Here is an 18,598-nt window from a genome sequence, read left to right as displayed (position 1 = left end):
ATGCTTCCTGCACAAACTTCGTCAGGCTGACCAAAGATCTCTGCACAAGGAAGCGTAAGGAGTCCTGCATCCTCTGGAGCACCATGTTCATCAGGTTGTACAGCCTGCTAAACCTGTACGACTCCCAGGAGGACTCATCCACGTTGTATGAGCCCCCTCCCAAGGTGCTCAGGTTGGAATGTAGTATATTTTTCATTGTGACCGTCCATTCATTCCGAAGATAGAGGCTCATCTGGGGAAAATGAGATGTGAAAATGTGAAAATGAGATGTGAAGAAAAAAAAAAAGGTTTTCTTATCCACCATTTTCAAAGTTCAATTTTCTAGTTAACTGCTGAATGTTGTTTAGTTTTCTTTATATTTTAGACTCAGTTTACTTGTGTTGCTTACTGGTTTGTGTTTAGATTTATTTCATGCTTTATTTTGAAAGAGCATTCCCTGGTGCGAGTCCTTCTGTCTCGGCCTGTCTTCAACTGTCTAACCTGCCTACTCCTTTGTCACATTATCCCATCACTTTGTCAGTTTAAATATGTTTTTTTTGTCTCATTGCTTCCCTGCGAGTTTGTCCTCTTTTGGATTTCCTGCTTTTAAGTTTTGGAGTCAAAAATGACTTCCTTGTTTGTTATTTGTTGTTTGCATGTGGGTCCTCTCTACCCCTGAATCATGGCGTGTTTTGATTCTCTGGCCTAAATCTTTTGTCTTTTTTTAGAAGCATACATATTTTTGATTTAATTCACAAAACAAAACTCTAACCAGAACTATAAATTTAAATCTGCCACAACTTCTAAACTAACTAAACACAATTTCTTTACTATTCAAATCTGCCAATAGATTTTCCTCAAAACTGTTGTTGTTTTAATTATTTATTTTGTATCTTTTTTTCATACACCTCTGTATTTTTATTCTAATTTTGTGAAACGTTTGAGGTGAAACGTTTGATACTTACTTCATACAGAACCTCACCTTTACTTGCACAAAAGAAATGTTGCTCAAGTTTGAATGTTAAGTCACTTTTATAAAATTATTTCTGATTAGCTCCTATTTGGACTCTTGCTCCGTAACTTTTGTTTTGTCTTCCAAAATTACTTTCTTGAGTTTTTAAATCTCCTGTCATGATGTCGACCGTGGAGTCCTTGTTGTCGCTGTAAATCGATACACAGCTGGCTTTGGCTGCAGTACGGACTTTAAACTACAAAAGCAAGATGATGCTTCCTTAAATCAGTCCAATTTAAAGGAATGAATGAATACAATCATTTTTGCTGCTTCAAGCATAAACACAGAAATTGATCCTTAAAGGTCTCATATTATGCACTATTATTCACATTTTCAAAGATTCAAGGTTTACTTCAACTGTGACATACCCAGTTTTCAGGCCTTATGTCATTTTTAATGGTGCACAACTCATTAAGCGGGGAAACCTTTTGAAAGAGCATACGGGGAGCGTGCACTGCTAATGCTAGCAGAACAACCCATGTATCTATCCCCATGTGGGATCAATCAGCCCCTTCAGCCAGGTTCCTGCTGTACGATTTTAGCCGTCTCAAACTAATATCAAGTGTGTCAAAGATCAGCCATCATTGCTCAAAAACAAGGGTCGTACATCAAACAGGGAGCCAGAAGCAGAAAGTCAGATAAAGATAGAACCATCTTGTGACCAAACACTGACAGTTCTTAAAATCCTACAACTCCATCTATTAACTAGAGTATTAAAATGCAACTTGTATTAATGTAATCCAGTGCACTTCCTTCAGAAAAAGCAAAACTTAAAGAAACTTAGCTTTATGAGACTCTGAGAAACAATCACATCTGGTGGAGTGTTGCTAACAAAAGTCAACACTATGAAGACGTTGCAAGTTGTTGCACATAACATTTGTATCTGCAGCCTGAGTCACATCGCCGTATACCACATGCTCTCTTTGCAAAACTGACGTCCAAACCTGGTCTCTTCTCCTGAACATTGACCAGGAACACATTCCCCTTCACTTATTATTCTTTAAGCATTTTCAGCACATAAAAGCTACTACTAAGCGGTTCATTTTCACTCAGCTCCACATCCAGATGAAGCAATCCTACAACTTGCCCCAGGAGTTGATGCCCTATATACGTGGAGGCATCATTGCTGTACACACTGTTGTTGAGGTCTTACTTCAGATCAAGCACATCAGAGTCGTACAGTCTGGCTTGTGCTGATCTTCTGGGACTGAAAAACGCAGCGTGAACCCGGCCTTATGGACAAATATGGGGCCCACCCCCGCATAGATAAGCACCTTTTTTGAATGTTTTTGAGTCGCAAACAATGTAAAATGACAATATTCTGGTAATTGATCAATTGCAATAGAGAAACTGGATATTATGGAACCTTTAAAGAAAAGAAGATAGTCAAATAGGACCAGAAGAAAAGACATATTCCGCAGTACCGGTTTGTGAATATCAGACTGTATGGATTCAAAGTCGCTCAGCTGAAGTGGTTGGGTGTACTTGACATTGAACAGCGTCATGTTGGCTACTCTGTTGCACTCTGAACAGATTTTAGTCACTGCAGAGACCACCGCCGGCAGCCGGAGGAGGAACTTGACCCTGAACGTATTTTGTTTCCGGTGGTAGTCAAAGGCCGGGACTGGAACAAACCCTGTTTTGGTAAAAGAACATTCTTAAACAATTAACTAAACTTCCTTAAACCTGCTAAAAATGCAGAAACAAACATGAATAGGACACCTCTTACCTTTTTCAGGCACATACTTTGCATCCTCCGTTGGGATGGTGATGTGTGAGAAATCCTCAGGGTAACTTTTCACTACGTCGTTGAAAATACATTTGTTGGTCACACGGTTATATTCCAGGATGACCTTCTTCTCCAAGTCCCCAAGCCGTGTCTCCACCCTGAACATGAAGTATACTCTTCATTCACTAGCCGATCCACATTTCTTAGCGTGATTAATCAGGAAAATAAAAATGACCTCGGGAATAATAAAATAGGACTTTACTCACATTTGTTTTTTCAGGCCAGGAGATGATAGCACAAGTCTTCGGATGCGCTGTAGACTGTCATCGCTGAGAGATGGATTTCCCTTCCAGATGGGCATTAGGTCCACAGACAAGTCATAGATAAGCCGAACCTCTGCATCCTTCCTCAAGCGTACCGCAAAGACAATCCTCTCAGCAAAGACACGCGGGTTCTCAGCAGTAAAGAATAGCCTGATCCTGGGTATCCAGGCGCAGGCGCCTTGCAAGGACTTTACTTCTGTCATAGAACAAACACACACACACATACACACGTTCAAGAACAACTGAGATGTCGACAAGAGAAGATTATTGGACAACACTGTTATTTCAGTGTGATTAAACAACCAGAAGAATTACCTTTCTTCTTTTTCTTTTCTATAACAGGATTTCCATCCTTGTCTCTCTGTTCGCTGCTTTGCTTAACCTTCTGTACAAGGTACTGATGTGTGTCCTTTCTGTAGTCCAGAACCCCAACTAAATGCCAGCTGTACTTCAGGAATGAGCTCTCTTGGTCATTTTCTTGAGGTAGAGAGAAGATGGAAACCATCAAAAAGCATAAACTTATATACAACGCATAGCTTTGACATTGTGCCATAAGAAATCTTACCATTGTCAGGTAGCAGGGCTTTTCCAGGGATAAACTTTTGATCAGGGGATTCATCACCACTGCCAAGGGTGAGCCATTCTTCTGGTGTCCGGCAGTCATAATCCTCATTATCAAAAAACTACAGAATAAAATAAGGCAAAAAATAGTCACATTTTGGCTCTGAAAACAAAGACGTGAAAAATATATTATAATATAATATAATATAATATAATATAATATAATATAATATAATATAATATAATATAATATAATATAATATAATATAATATAATATAATATGATATAATATAATATAATAAAAAAATATACCCACAATAAGACCTGAACTAAAATAAGCGTACACTCACCTCCAGCGGGAGGAAGGGCGATGCCACAGGCTCATTATTTTTCCGTTGTCTTGGCATCAAGAGGCTTGAGTCTATGCCTTTTTCAGCCAGGAGCTGTTCAAAGTCAATCGTTAAGAATTCTCTGCGACATCTGTAATCAAATTGGTTCATGTATTTCTTATTTGCAATGTAGTAATTAACAGAAAAATGAATCTAAAATAAATACCCCAGCTGTAAAACTAAATGTTTATTGTAGATGGAAGGAGAGGAAGGGGACAGTGCCGCTGGAGTGGCAAACTGGGGTGGTGGTCCCTTTCTTTAAAAAGGGGGACCGGAGAGTGTGCTCCAACTATAGGGGGATCACACGTCTCAGCCTCCCCGGGAAAGTCTACGCCAGGGTACTGGAGAGGAGAATACGGCCGATAGTTGAACCTCGGATCCAGGAGGAACAATGCGGTTTTCGTCCCGGTCGCGGAACACTAGACCAGCTCTACACCCTCTGCAGGGTGCTCGAGGGTTCATGGGAATTTGCCCAACCAGTCTACATGTGTCCCTCGTGCCATTCTGTGGGGGATGCTCAGTGACTATGGGGTCCGGGGCCCTCTATTAAGGGCTATCCGGTCTCTGTATGATCGGAGCAGGAGTTTGGTTCACATTGCCGGCAGTAGATCAGACTTGTTCCCGGTGCATGTTGGCCTTTGTCACCGGTCCTGTTCATAATTTTTATGGACAAGATTTCTAGGCGCAGCCAGGGGCCGGAGGGGATCCGGTTTGGGAACCTCAGGATTTCATCTCTGCTTTTTGCAGATGACGTTGTCCTGTTGGCTTCATCGGACCGGGACCTCCAGCATGTGCTGGGGCGGTTTGAGGCCGAGTGGGAGATTGACAGACGGATCGGTGCAGCGAGTTGAACATTGTCTATCTTCTGCTGTGTTTTGTTATTGCTGTTTAGTTTTTTTTGCTGTTTTATTAATGTTGTTGTAGTTCTTATGTTTTGTTGTGTTTTATTTTTATCTCTTTTTTTGTTTTCTTTAATATCAGAAAAAGGAGGAATCCCTGACCATACTGCTTCCATTCTGTATGCCATTTATGACAGTACCATAATCCTCTTGTTTCCATGAGATTCTTAATACAAAATTGATCACAAAAAAAAGAAATGGAAAAAAAAGTATGGGATGAATGTTTGAAAAGTATACATGACTGTTCTGTGACGTTACATAGACTGTATTATTCTAGAGAGACTATTATTCTAGAATGAAGCTGCACAGTTTCTTTCAGGTGCAAGTCTGTGACTGGTAATTTAGTACATTATTTTTGGTTATGCATACATACTTCATACATACTGGAAAAGTATTGTTTCAATTCAATTCAATTCAATTTAATTTATATAGCGTCTAATACAACAAAAGTTGTCTCTAGACGCTTTCCAGAGACCCAGAACATGACCCCCGAGCAATTATTACATAAACAATGGCAGGTAAAAACTCCCATAGTGGGAGAAAAGCCTTAATATTTTCAATATTTTCCATTGCTTCTCTATGGCTTATGGGAGATGTTGGGAGCCGGATCCGCTTGTAGCTGTTCTCGGGGGAACTACCCCGTTGTCTTTGGCCAACAATTATCAGAAAAAGGCTTTTCTATTTGGAACTGTGATTGCAGAGAAGCTTATCCTTCGGACTGGGAGGGCAGACACTGCACCCACATATGATTTGTGGCTGAGAGAAATGGTAGGTAAGCTTCACCTGGAGAGACTGAGACTTTGTAACGAAGACAGGGAAGAGATGTTTAAGAAAATGTGGGACCCTCAACCTGTACTGCAATGGTTTCAAAGACAAGACTAATGTCTCAATGGGAAACTCCTTGCTGCGTGTACTACTTAATTACTTTTTGCTTTGTACAGTTTTCTTTAAATATGATTAGTGATTGATTATTCATAATTATTATTATTAATTATTAACATATTCATAATTAGTATTATTAATTATTATTATTGATAATTATGATGATTATTTTCTTACGAGATGTACTGAATCTGTTCAAGTTTGGTATGTTTTGAGGGTGGGGGGGTTATTTTATCTTTTCTTTTTTCATTAGTTTGCTCTGTATCTCTGAAATTCTGAAAAGCAATAAACATATATTTAAAAAAAATTAATTGTACTCCAGCTGACATATTTTCCATTAATCCATCTGTTACACACGGAAAACTCCTTTATACAATCTGCAGAGCCCATTAAGGAAGGAGAAGTTTCTTCAAAAATACAGAAGTAGGGACTGATTGTAAATTTCTAACTTATAGAAGCCTAATCATAGTCTGTTTGTTCCTGTAGTTACTGTTGCAACAGGATGCAATAGATTAGTCAGCTATTTTGGATATAATTAGACAAGGGAAGGTTTTGTCTTGCACTGTGAAATTTTATTTATATTTTTATAAATCCCTATACCTTTGCCAAGTCCACACAAACACTTCATACCTTTCTATCATCAGACCGCGGGGGATCTGTCTATAACGGGTTTTGTAGGGCATTTGCACTTTGGCAATGGCAGAGTAAGGCAGCGGCTGCAGGAGGGTGTCATAGACCAGGTTGTCCTTGCACCGGTCTGATGGAGTCTTGGCAGTTCCAACTGAAATACAGTAAAAAATCCAGGAAGAATATTTAGCAAACTTCACCAATAATAGTTTTAAAAGAAGACAAATCTGTTGGGGGTAAAAACTTTAAATAGACGTATGCTTGAAAATGTGTTTTGAAATCCGCGGTGCTCACTTTTGGGTGAGTTGATATCAGACGTCGGAGAGGATTGGCCCGATGACCTCTGAGGAGAATCAGGTCTCATCATCCTGAACTAAATTACAACAGAATACTGAGCCATGTTCATGAATCTATGCACTTGATTATCGATCAAATATTAAACACTGTGTCCATTCGTACCTGGGAGCCCCATGTGCAGACAGGCTGCAGGGGCAGATGCTTGTACCCAGGAAGCAGTTTGCTGGGGGGGTGAGGCACCAGCCTCCCAGGGGCTTTCATCTCCATCTTCATGCAGAATTCAAACATAGAATTTATGTGCACATAACATGCAAAAATCATCAAATCATCTGGACTCTACAGGGTGTCTACAGGTTTGACCAGGTTATATTTAAGACTTTTTAATACCATTTACAAACAAAATTTAAGACCAAAAAAGCAGTCACTTGCCAGATCTGGCAGGTTCCAGCCCAAACGCGATGTAAAACTACAATTAAAATAATTAACAAACAGCCCAAATCATACATTCTCTATGTTAAAACCGTCAATTATTAAATGCGGAATAAATTTCAAGTCATAAACAAATGAAGCCAAAAAAAGTTCAGGCTCCAAACAAAGACTAAAAGAAATTAAAATTAAAATTAAAATTAAAATTAAAAGAATTAAATTCAGTAGATTAAAGCAAATATAATATCAGTGAGTTTATTGTGTACGTTTCTACTTTTCTCTGCCATAATCTTTTTTGTTAATAATTTCTCCTAAATATTTGGTAAAAAACAGGAAAAGCAGCCCAAATTGTATCAACCCGCCCAGTCCTATATTTTCAGCCCAAAGTCAAATGAAGCCCATTTGGGCTGAAACCCGCCTGATCTGGCAACACTGACTGGGGAGTTGTCAAGCAAGCCCTAATACATCCATGAGCAAGCCCCGCGTTCCATTTTCCTCGGAAATCGGAACTGGGAACTGGGACTGGCAGCCATCTTTGAATGGTAACTCGGGGGTGGTGAAGCTTCTCCCACTTTCCCAGTAGGAAATCCTACTTCGAGGGGCGTTCCAGTTGAAAATTTCGACTAGGAACTGGGAAATTCCAACTTCCGAGCACAAATGGAACGCGGCAACAACTGGTAAAAACATGTATTTCTTTTCAAAGTGTAAGCAAACTTTTTAGTGATGATGCCATAATGGCAACTTCTTTGTTGATATTTTCTCCTAAATATTTAGTAAACACCAGGAAAAGCAGCCCAAATATATATTTCTGAAACTTGTCCAACACAGATTTCGGACCTCCGCAGGAGAATCTCTTCAAAACGATGAAACAAACTGTTTTAAAGTACGGAGAATTAACTCGTTTCATTTTGTAAGTGATAACAATTTTCACAAACCTTTTTTAACCAGGCAGGAACTTTCACGTTCTTTATCTTATCGAAATATTGGCGATTAAACTGTATTTAAGAAATCTCAGTGTCCAAACAAGAAAGTTACGTTAGAAGCAGCAAGGGTTGTCATGGAGACGGAAGTCTACTGTTTGCGCCTGCGCACAACCCGACTGTTGTCAACCGTTTATAAGATCTTTACTGTACTCTATTGATTATTTCAACTTTTTTTTCCCTCATTCACTCCGTCTTTCTATATTATTTTAGGGGGAACTTTTTTTTTGACGTTCAGTCTATTTTTTTGCTTTAAACAAATATTGATGTCAATTAACCTTTCTGTGGTGGGATGTTGATCACAGTCTTGAACACAATTTATTACTGAAAGTGGTAACTTTTAGAAGCAATTTGAGCCACATCTACTGCAGTTATCTCAAAAACGAATATTTGAACAATAACTTTATATCAAATAGAATTATTCAGGTTTTGTAATAAGCCCTTTAGTGAACACTTATATATACAACTTTACATAAATGAAACTTTGAATAAGCACCTTGAACTGCAATTAAGATCTGTGGAGGAATCAAATATAAATAATGGCATGGGTCTCATTTTATATTTAAACATGCACATTTCCATTTTTCACAGTTGTATCTATCACTTAAATGTCTGTCTTGTATGAAGGTGATCCTATTAGAGCATTTAATAATTTAAAACGGTAAGTCTTGAGACAACACTAAGTAACAATCTCACTGCTGATCAAAATGAGGCAGTAGTCACAGGAAATCTCATGCACAAAACACAGCGAAGGGCACCTCTACTGGGACAAAGGGGTATTATAATTACATAATTTATTTGAATAATTTCTTTAATTTTTAAATCATATAGTAGCTTAGACTACTCCAGGTGGACATATTAAGTAATCGGTAATCTAAAAGGCAATAAAATGCAAGTTATTTATCTTGGATAATTTGTAATGGTGGTTTCCTATTTTGGATCAAATAATAATAATAATAATAATAAGCTTTATTTGTATAGCACCTTTCCAAACACAGTTACAAGGTGCTTTTACAAAGCAGAATTAAAAGGCAGAATCCAATAAAATGACAAAAATATAAAAACATAAGAGCATAGAAATACAATAAAACATTAGAAAATAGTAACATTGGATATTATAAAATACATTTTTAGATGTTAAGTAAAAGCACATTTAAAAAAGTGTGTTTTTAAAAGAGATTTAAAAATGGACAGAGATGTGGCTCGCCTGATCTCCTCCGGCAGGTCATTCCAGAGCGACGGGGCCCTGATAGCAAAGGCCCGGTCGCCCTTAGTTTTTAGTCGAGATCTAGGAATCACTAATAGGGACCCGCCGGAGGATCTCAGGCTACACCTTGGCTCGTATGGGACTAAGCAGTCTTTGATGTACTCAGGGGCCAGTCCCATCCGGGCCTTAAAAGTGATCATTAAAATCTTAAAATCAATTCTAAAACGCACAGGTAGCCAGTGTAATGAAGCTAAAATCGGGGTTATGTGTACTCTTTTATTTGAATTTGTGAGGAGTCTGGCAGCAGAATTTTGGATAAGCTGAAGTCTGGAGAGATTATGTTTACTTAGGCAGGAGTAGAGTGAGTTACAGTAATCTAAACGGGATGTGATGAATGCATGAATGACAATTTCCAGGTTCTTGGGAGACAGAAAGGACCGGATTTTGGAGATTCTGCGCAGTTGAATGAAACAAGACTGGACAGTTGCTTTAACATGCTGATTAAAGTTGAGATTACTGTCGAAGAGGATACCAAGATTTCTGCAGCTGGGGGTAATACTGGTGGAGAATAAGCCAAGTTGTGGTGAGATGTGATTGTGTGTGGTGTCTGGGCCTATGATAATGACTTCGGATTTGTCCGGGTTCAATTGGAGAAAGTTATTAGACAGCCAGATTTGTACTTCATTTAGGCATACTTTGAGAGTGTGTAGTTGATGGTTGATGGTAGGGTCGAAAGAGAAATAAAGCTGTGTGTCATCTGCGTAAAAATGGAAACTAATATTGTGTCTGCGGATTATGTGACCTAGAGGTAACATGTAGAGTGAGAAGAGCAGTGGGCCAAGGACTGACCCCTGAGGTACTCCACAAGACAGAGATGCTGTGGAAGATCTGCAGTCACCAATAGCAACATTAAAAGTCCTATTGTGGAGATATGAGTAAAACCAGTCTAAAACAATGCCAGAGACGCCAACCCACTTCTTGAGACGTTCCAATAAAATCAGGTGATCTACGGTATCAAAAGCTGCAGTGAGATCTAAAAGGATTAAAATAGATGAATGGCCAGAGTCAGCTGCTAAAAGCAAATGAGACAAACAAATCAGTATTTCCTTTCTTTCATTTATACTAAGAGTTTTAAGCATAATTTTCTCATTAGTAAAAGGAGTTATGAAGCAGAGAGAAACGATGTGATGGAGGAAATTAAAATATTCGTGATGACATAAAGGCAGCTCTTTACTTCACTGTAGATTTTGGAGTGAATAGGAATAAAGTAATCTAGAGGAATTAGTGCAACTCTCAGGATGCAGCCAAATGTTATATCTGAGAGTAGAATAATTAAAACAGTAAATGATGTTGTTCTGTCCGTTGTGCCAATGGACGGTACTCACATGAGGTTAGCCTTGATGTTGAGTGGCATGGGAGCTGTACCTCGGGGAAAGGAAAGATGTAAATTTGGGACACATCATCAGTAGTGTTCCAACGAATCATGGGGTGTTTCGGCCTTTCATCACTAGATACCCTCATCGATGGTGGCCAGCGACAGGTTCATTACGCTTGTGTCCCATGCCCAATCAGTTGTTGTGTAGCTGGTGCAGCCCATGGGACTATGCAAGGCAGGGGTGTAGTAAACATAGTAAACATGTAATGATTGGAACATTATTTATTTCCATTTTTATAAATTATACTTGTTCAGTAAAAGCATACCCCATGGACACAAAAAAATTAAAAATACAGAATCCTAAGAGAGTAGCAATAACTCACAGGCCTATGGGTTTATTTAGATGTAATTTGAGAGATTGATCTTTAAGTGTTCTCTTTAATTCAGTTTTTACCAGATAAATTTGCTACTTTATTATTCATTGTTATTCATTTCATGTTATTTTTGACACACCACAATAGTTCTGATCTTGAACTGCACAGCATGTACAGTCTCTCTGTTGGCCAGCCATATCAACAAGAGAAAGAAGAAACCAATAACATAAAACACATTAGTCTATAATGTTTTATTTCTAACAGCGTTGACAGACATATGATAGTCAGCATTACACACCGACTCCATTAAATGTGAGAGGGATAATATGTTGCAGTCCACAGGTACTCAAGTGTTTAATAGTGGTATAGCAAGATGTACTTATAGTCATATTAGTTTGTCATAATATGGACTACTTAAAAAAAGATCGTAGTAAAATGAAATGTTACATTTGGATCTGGTTTGTACAACAATGATTAAAAGTACATACATAATATGAAAATGTTAAAAGGCTTGTGTGTCCCAGTTGTTTCTTGTCCCTTTTATACGCTCATGGTGACCTGGATGAACTGGAGACAGAGGAAATAAGATTAGTGTTACTTGGGCTAATAATCTTTTTTTATAAACTGTTTATGTAAACTTTACACAAACATATATGCAAATCTCTGTGTATCGGCTGCATGTGTAGGTGTAATTGTGAAATTAAAAGAGGTGATGATACGTCCATGGTTTCCATCACAAGTATGTAAAGAGAGGTTGTCTGATGCAAGACAGCAGAACTATTTTTTAATAATTTTTCATTTACTTTTGTGTATTCAGAGGAGGTTGTGACACATTTTCAATCTTTATGTTCAGCTCAGAAAATTAAGTATACCCTTTATATCACTTATATCTGAAAGCAACGTTACGTTCTGTTGTGAAAACTCACATCATCATACTGAAATGATGCATTTCCACTTTGGCTCGTGTCCCTCCTTCGGAACTGATCTGAAAACAAAAAAAGGGAATAAAAAATAAAAAATAATAAAAAGAGGCACGCAAACTTGATGAGCTGTAGTACATATCACATCATTTAATTATCTCACTCCATTGTGAACGCAGTAGAGCTCTGACGTTGACTGTCTGGCACGTTTGTGACTGTAAAGTCAAACTCAGAAAAGGCTTTTGGATTTAATATCCTTTTAAATATTTAATTAAGAGCACGGTTCAGTAGTATTAGAAAGTTCCTTTATCAAAACACATACACAAACTAAAAATGTCTATCAGGGCTTTTGTAAGGGTACATTTAGAATCTGTTAATTAAACAAAGAGAAGTTAATCTTTCATGCTTATAAAAAGCTCAGTGTCTAGTGTGCAAAAGCACACATTGGTAGCCCATCCTGAAAAGGGAAAGTGAAGTGACAGTTTGAGTGAGGTGATTTTGTTCACTAAAATCATCTTAAATCCTGTTAAGTGTGTTGCTGAACTGCGTTTTTGAAAACACAAATGAACGTCAGACATCACAGTTTCTGACCCACTCACCGGTCAGAGCACGAAGCCTCACACAACAGCTAACGAACTCATCGAAGGCAATTCGTCCATGATTGCTGTATCGCTTCATGATGCAGTTCATAGCCTGAGGGCTCAAACCATATCCTGCAGTAACACAAAAGAACAATACTTTACACAGAAACCAGTAACTCGCAACTGGGGTTTTTGTCTAAATGAATGTTTAACTCTACACATTCTAACATGAAATTTTACCAGGGAGTTAATATATGATCAGCTTCAATTCTCGAGATTTAGGGAAAAAGGCAAGTGAATATAAGCAGTTAAACCAGAATGCATTTTCAACAGGTCGCAAATACATGTCTCAACAGTGCGTTGGCATGGTAACGAAGAGGGGACAAACTTGAGTGTTTTCCTGTCTGAATAGCTGAACTGACAAGAAATCTGGGTTTTAAACATTAGACATGCATCTCTTTCATATGTGTTGCAATCAAATACGTGGCTGATGCTTCCAATGTCTGAACTGTCAGGTCGCATGTTATCTGTCTTTGATATCACCGTTATGTGATCAATGGCACAGTTGTGTGTTGGCAGGACGTTTTAGGGTGAAATCTGCTTCAGTGAAGGAGGTCATGTCGCTGTCCACCACTCCTGGCTCCAATTCATCATCTACTAACTTCTCTGTACAGATGTTGAAGTCATCCGCCACACATAGCCAGTGTTAAAAATGTAGCTTTCCTTTTTCCTTAAGGCTTCTTCTCATAATAATTTGTTTAAAAATGCATCCACTTCTATTGCACATAAACCCTCAAAAAGACATCACACAGGCTCCCTGCTGCTGCATCCTCGATAACATCTGCACACGTGATGTACTGCTTTGGATGTCACTTCGTCTTACAGCGCATGCAGGTTACTTCATAGCAGAATCCTTATAGTATAAGAAGTATAAGATATAAGTCGCATTTAAAATACTAATATGAAAAACCACACAAACAAAACTAAACTAAACAAAAAAAAAAAAAAACAGATCTTCACAAGAAATCACAATCGAGCATTAAGACCTGCAGTCTGAGTAGTCGTCACAGGCTGCACTCAAGGAAAAGTGGAGAATTTCAAGTTAATTTTTACCATGACTGTAACTTTCAATAATGACACAAAAATATGAGTTTGTTCTCTTAACAAGCACAAAGGATTTGATACTCCACCACACTGAAACTGATCTGATAATCTGATACTTGGGGGCAGAAAAAACTATGGGAAAGCCATTGCTTTGATATGTTCATACATACCCATAGTTCTAATGGCCTGCTGCATCTCGTGGCCCTCGACGGTCCCGCTGTGATCCCGGTCAAAGGAGACGAAGGTTCCCTTCCAGCCGTTGAGAGCCTGCCACAGCTCCTTGAACTCGTTGAAGCCCATGGTGCCGGACATGTCCCTCTGAGACACCACCGTCAGTCAAGGACTCACACTTCCTTCCATGTCTCTTACATGATCTCATCATGGTTGTCATCTTGTTCATTTCACAGCAGTGTTTCTTTTTAGTAACTGATAACTACGATAAAACACGGGAGGCCTTTTCATCTTTATTCCTCCTCATTTTGGCTATCAGAACTACACACTGCTTACTGTAACAGTAAACTACATACCATACTAGAACAGAATAACAGGAGCACTGCTGGTGTCCCCACAACCACCGGTGCTCTTGCAATGGGTGCAACAGTAATCTCAAAAGGAAAAAATGCAGGCACTCTGGTGGATTGAAAAAATTAAAAAACCTTTATTGGAGTGGGTTACATACTAAAAAACACCAACGCGTGTCGGCTTACGCCTTCCTCAGGGTGTATACACCAGAGTGCCTGCATTTCTTCCTTTTGAGATTACATACCATACTAGTTTAGAGGGTAATACTCATACAAGTCATGTATTTTAGTATTTAGCATTCACAGGAAGTTGACTGACAGTAATAAGTTACAACTCTGGAAAGCTTTAGTCACATTAAATCAACAAAGTGGAAGCTTGCAGTTTTTGTGAAGTTGTTCCTTTGCTGTCAACATTTGGCCCTATTCACAGTCCACTATCATCCACTCAGACTGGACATGCTTTAATCCTGACAACCCTGCATGCCCAACATTTTAGAGCATTTAGGTCAGTCAATAACTCATGCAGAAAGCTAATGTTTGTACTACAATTGAAGGTGTTCAGAATTTGACTATCTTTTCCTTTACAGGCCGATCTTTCTTGACAATCACCATATTGCTGTACAACCACAAGAAGCATGCCAAGAACTGCAGCAAAAGCACTATCAAGACTATAGTGTGCTTGGGTGTTTTACAGATCAATGCAACGGTGCCTTAAGACCAACCGTAAACAGATATTATTTTCACACTCCGTAGTAGGAGATCTTGACTGACATGTGAGCGCTCAGCTCTCTCTCACTCAATATATTGGGAAGGTCGATGTACGTTTCATTAAATTTGTACACTTCAGCAGGCGAAACTGCTCCTGCGATCTGCAACGGTTAGAGACTGACAGGAGAACTGAAATCCACACAACAGTCGTGTCAGAGTAAAGCTAAAAATGACTGATGTGATAACTGGAACTTCATTTACCGTGTAATGAAATCAAAAAGAGGTGAAAGTGTCTCACATTTCATCAAATCAGTTAATCTACAAGCTGATGTTTTGAAGGATACATCCAGCATGTTGATCATCAGTCTGCACGTCTCCAGGCTGAAGGCTGCAGAGACAAACAAACATAAGACAAAAGACTCACGCAGGCAAATCAACAAACATTAAAACAACTAAATGTATTAGTTTGGAGAGTGTTGGATGACTAATTAATCAATATTAATGATGCTCATGATGGTTTCAGGTGAGGTAGAAGTTTTATCCTGGATCCAGGTGGATGAAGGGCAACTTGAAGGTTTTGTTATACACAAAGAGAATAAATAATATTTTCCATGTTTGAAAATTTTGCAAATAAAATTTCTGTATTTTGAAGACATATGTGGGAATTCAGAAGAGAAAATCGGAAGTCTGAATGTAAAAAAAGTAGTTTTAATTCAACCAATTTATTGTTTCAGGAAACATAGATGAACCCTCTGTTCCAGGAGCGTGTACAGTACAGGTGATAGAAGTTTAAATGTGATGCTGAGTTTTTAAAGTTAAGTCTTTTTTTAAATTGTTTTGAACTGAATACGACTTTATTAATCCCTGATGGGAAATTATTTTGTTGCTGTTTAAGTGTGATGAACATGAGGTGAGAAACTGCTGGATAGTGGATGTGGTTGAGCTTTGTATAGATCATCATGAATGCGCTGGATTGTTGTGTCTGTCGCCTGCAGCCACATCCCAAACACAACACGCCAGAACAGCATCCAAACCGGTGTGGAAAAAGGTTTCAAAGATCGTAAGATTCAACGTATATAAACTAAGCACCTGCAAAAGGTTGCCACTTGAGTGGCACCATTCCAGTTCATGCCATTAGTACCAAACATTATCACTTTGAATATTGCTTTTGTTAAAGTTACACAAACTCCAGCCTTTCAGGACACACAGTCAGATGTTTTTTCTGACATATCGTAGCCAACTGTCCCGTCTATGTAGGAGTAGCTATTCAGTAAGGAATCTATCTCTTACGTTGGTAAGAACCAGAGATGCCAGACTGTGTGAGGCAGCGCTGCAGCTCATCTGGTGAGATCTGTCCATCCTGATGGAGTTTCATAAAAAGGAAGTGAGAAAAACACAATAGAGTCAAATAACTGCCAGTTCTTGCACAAAAGGTAAAGAGAAGCATCAATACCACACTGCAGTTCTCAAATTCAGACCATGTTGTGTATGATCCACACCCCACACCGACTTGTTTTATAGTGGATAATGTTTGTGCGGGTCTCTTACCTGTCCAGCAACTGCTGCAAAATATCCATAGAGAGGATCTTGTTGCTGAAACAATAAAAATAAAGAAACACTTAAGTCTATGACAGTGGGTTTCCTCATATTACTCCATTATTTTTAAATATGTCTGTCTTACCTATTTGGTACCGAGAGTACCAGCCTATGGAGAATCAGCATAAACTATTTAACTGAAAAATGTCACTAATAAAGCATTACTCTAAAGATGATCAATCTTTAACCGTCTCCAGTAATGTTGTACAATTGTTGTAAACAGCACAGCATTCATATCTGTCTGGTTTTCTTAATTATCACAATAACAATAATAATAATAAAAAATGCAATATTATAATAGTAGCATAGTAACTTTTGTTCTACCAACTAGCAAGTTATGCCCCAATGATAACAATTAATACAGAATGTATGTGTTACAAACCTCTAATTCCTGTATGTTTTCATCCAAGACACAGAGATCAAACATTATTTCAAGCTCAGGTAAAAGCGTAAATTAGAAACATTCAGACAGAGAATATTAATAAAACCACAAACTTTACAAATCATTAATCAGTACATGTGTTTAGTCAGTAATCTAGTTAACCACAGAAATGACTTGAATTGATTCAGACGATTATCTGTTGTTTTACAAGCCTTTAAAAGTAAATACCTCACCCTACCTCCCCTCCACAGGTCACATTAATAAACTAATATGCATGTATTACATAATTCCTACAGATGCCTCTGCAATACATTTTTACCCAAGGTATCCTCAAGTCAGCTAAGGGGTTTAAAGTTTAAAATAATGATAAAAACAAATAAGAAAATCAATTTTTCTATTTCTACATTTCAAGACTTTATAAAAACAATCTTTGGCCAGGATATACAGTAAATGTGATTCAATGATACACTTAAAACAGTCCAACACGTTTTGAACAACTTTAAACCAACTTTCCAGTTAAGACTATTGCGTCAAGGAGGAGACTTGAGCTCAGGTAGAGGGAGCAATGCCCAGGACCGACTAAAGGCTGATTTATGGTTCCGCGTTACACCGACGCAGAGGCTACGGCGTAGGGTGCGCGTCGCCGCGTCGGAACCATAAATCAGGCTTTAGGTCGGGGCGGTGGGTGATAAAATGGGAAGAAAATCGGGGATAAAAAAAAATTATAAATAAATAAATAAATGAATAAATAAACAAAAAAAGACTATTGCATCAAAGCCCTGAAAAATGCATCAACTAGGAAAAAATCGGGAATAAAAAATGTATTAAAAAAAAATGCATCAATTTTCTGCAAAACCTTTAATCTCTCCAGAGTAACAGAACGATAGAACTTTTTTATGCAGGAAGTATAATGAGTTAAGGTTATTATTTTTACTTAAACATTGAAAACCAGAACATTAGATCCATGAAAGCAGACGGACGTAACACAAGCTTACAAACGGACAGATTAATACAATTCTTCAACACATTTTTCAGGAGTTTTAACTCATCATTTCACATATTCCGTCCGCCTACTGGGAAACATTTGATGCATTTGATGTACTCAGTCAGTGAACTTCCGGGCTGGTGGGATTTCAGCTCCAGGGTGCGACGGTAATCCGTGCATTTATTAGTTTCGGTCACTATTCAGTCACATTTGGACAGTTTCCTACCATTCCTGGGAATCCTGCGGCGGGTGCGCCGTATCCGGGATAGGCCATTTCAGCGAAGAAACGAGGAGGCGAACAATCGAGATGAAATCCTTCAACTGGGGAGGGTGTGTTTGCAGAATAAATGCCGGACTAGTAACCTCGCGTTGATGGCGGAAGTACTTCTAAAGAACTACTACTTGTAAAGAAAATCATGAATTAACACATTTCCTGAGTGAATGTCACCCAGCTGCGTTCTGATTGGACGACGGAGACCACGTGACTTCCAGCCAGTTCTTGTTTACAAAAAAGAAAAAACCTCATTGTCTACAGCAGGGGTCTGCAACCTGCGGCTCTTCATCCTCATTGTAGTCGCTCCCCTTGGCCTTAAACATAAATAAATTATATTTCTGAATTCATTTTTAGTCATATTATTAGTTTATTTTGTTGGGCAGTTATCTTGGAGTTTGAGTTGCTGCCATCTAATTTTAAAAGAACTATTTTTAATTTCTATATTTCTATATTTATTTTTAAAGCT

At 38.4% G+C, this 18,598-nt stretch overlaps 1 protein-coding gene across 1 annotated transcript; it reads right to left on the bottom strand.

Moving 5' to 3' along the window:
* Positions 1 to 11,297: 11,297 nt before the first annotated feature.
* Positions 11,298 to 18,329, bottom strand: LOC133438184 (sorcin-like). The gene is made up of 8 exons (XM_061717360.1): positions 18,085 to 18,329; positions 16,444 to 16,488; positions 16,186 to 16,255; positions 15,240 to 15,283; positions 13,837 to 13,984; positions 12,581 to 12,694; positions 11,988 to 12,046; positions 11,298 to 11,628 (listed from the first exon to the last, which is right to left on the bottom strand). The coding sequence occupies exons 1-8, from the start codon at positions 18,130 to 18,132 to the stop codon at positions 11,602 to 11,604; spliced, it is 555 nt and encodes a 184-aa protein (XP_061573344.1). The 5' UTR covers positions 18,133 to 18,329; the 3' UTR covers positions 11,298 to 11,601.
* Between the last annotated feature and the right edge of the window lie 269 nt (positions 18,330 to 18,598).

The sequence above is a fragment of the Cololabis saira genome, chromosome 3, assembly GCF_033807715.1.
Source record: "Cololabis saira isolate AMF1-May2022 chromosome 3, fColSai1.1, whole genome shotgun sequence".
NCBI lineage: Eukaryota > Metazoa > Chordata > Actinopteri > Beloniformes > Belonidae > Cololabis > Cololabis saira.
Note: the sequence above shows the minus strand (reverse complement) of the source record. Positions and strands in the feature narration are given on the sequence as shown.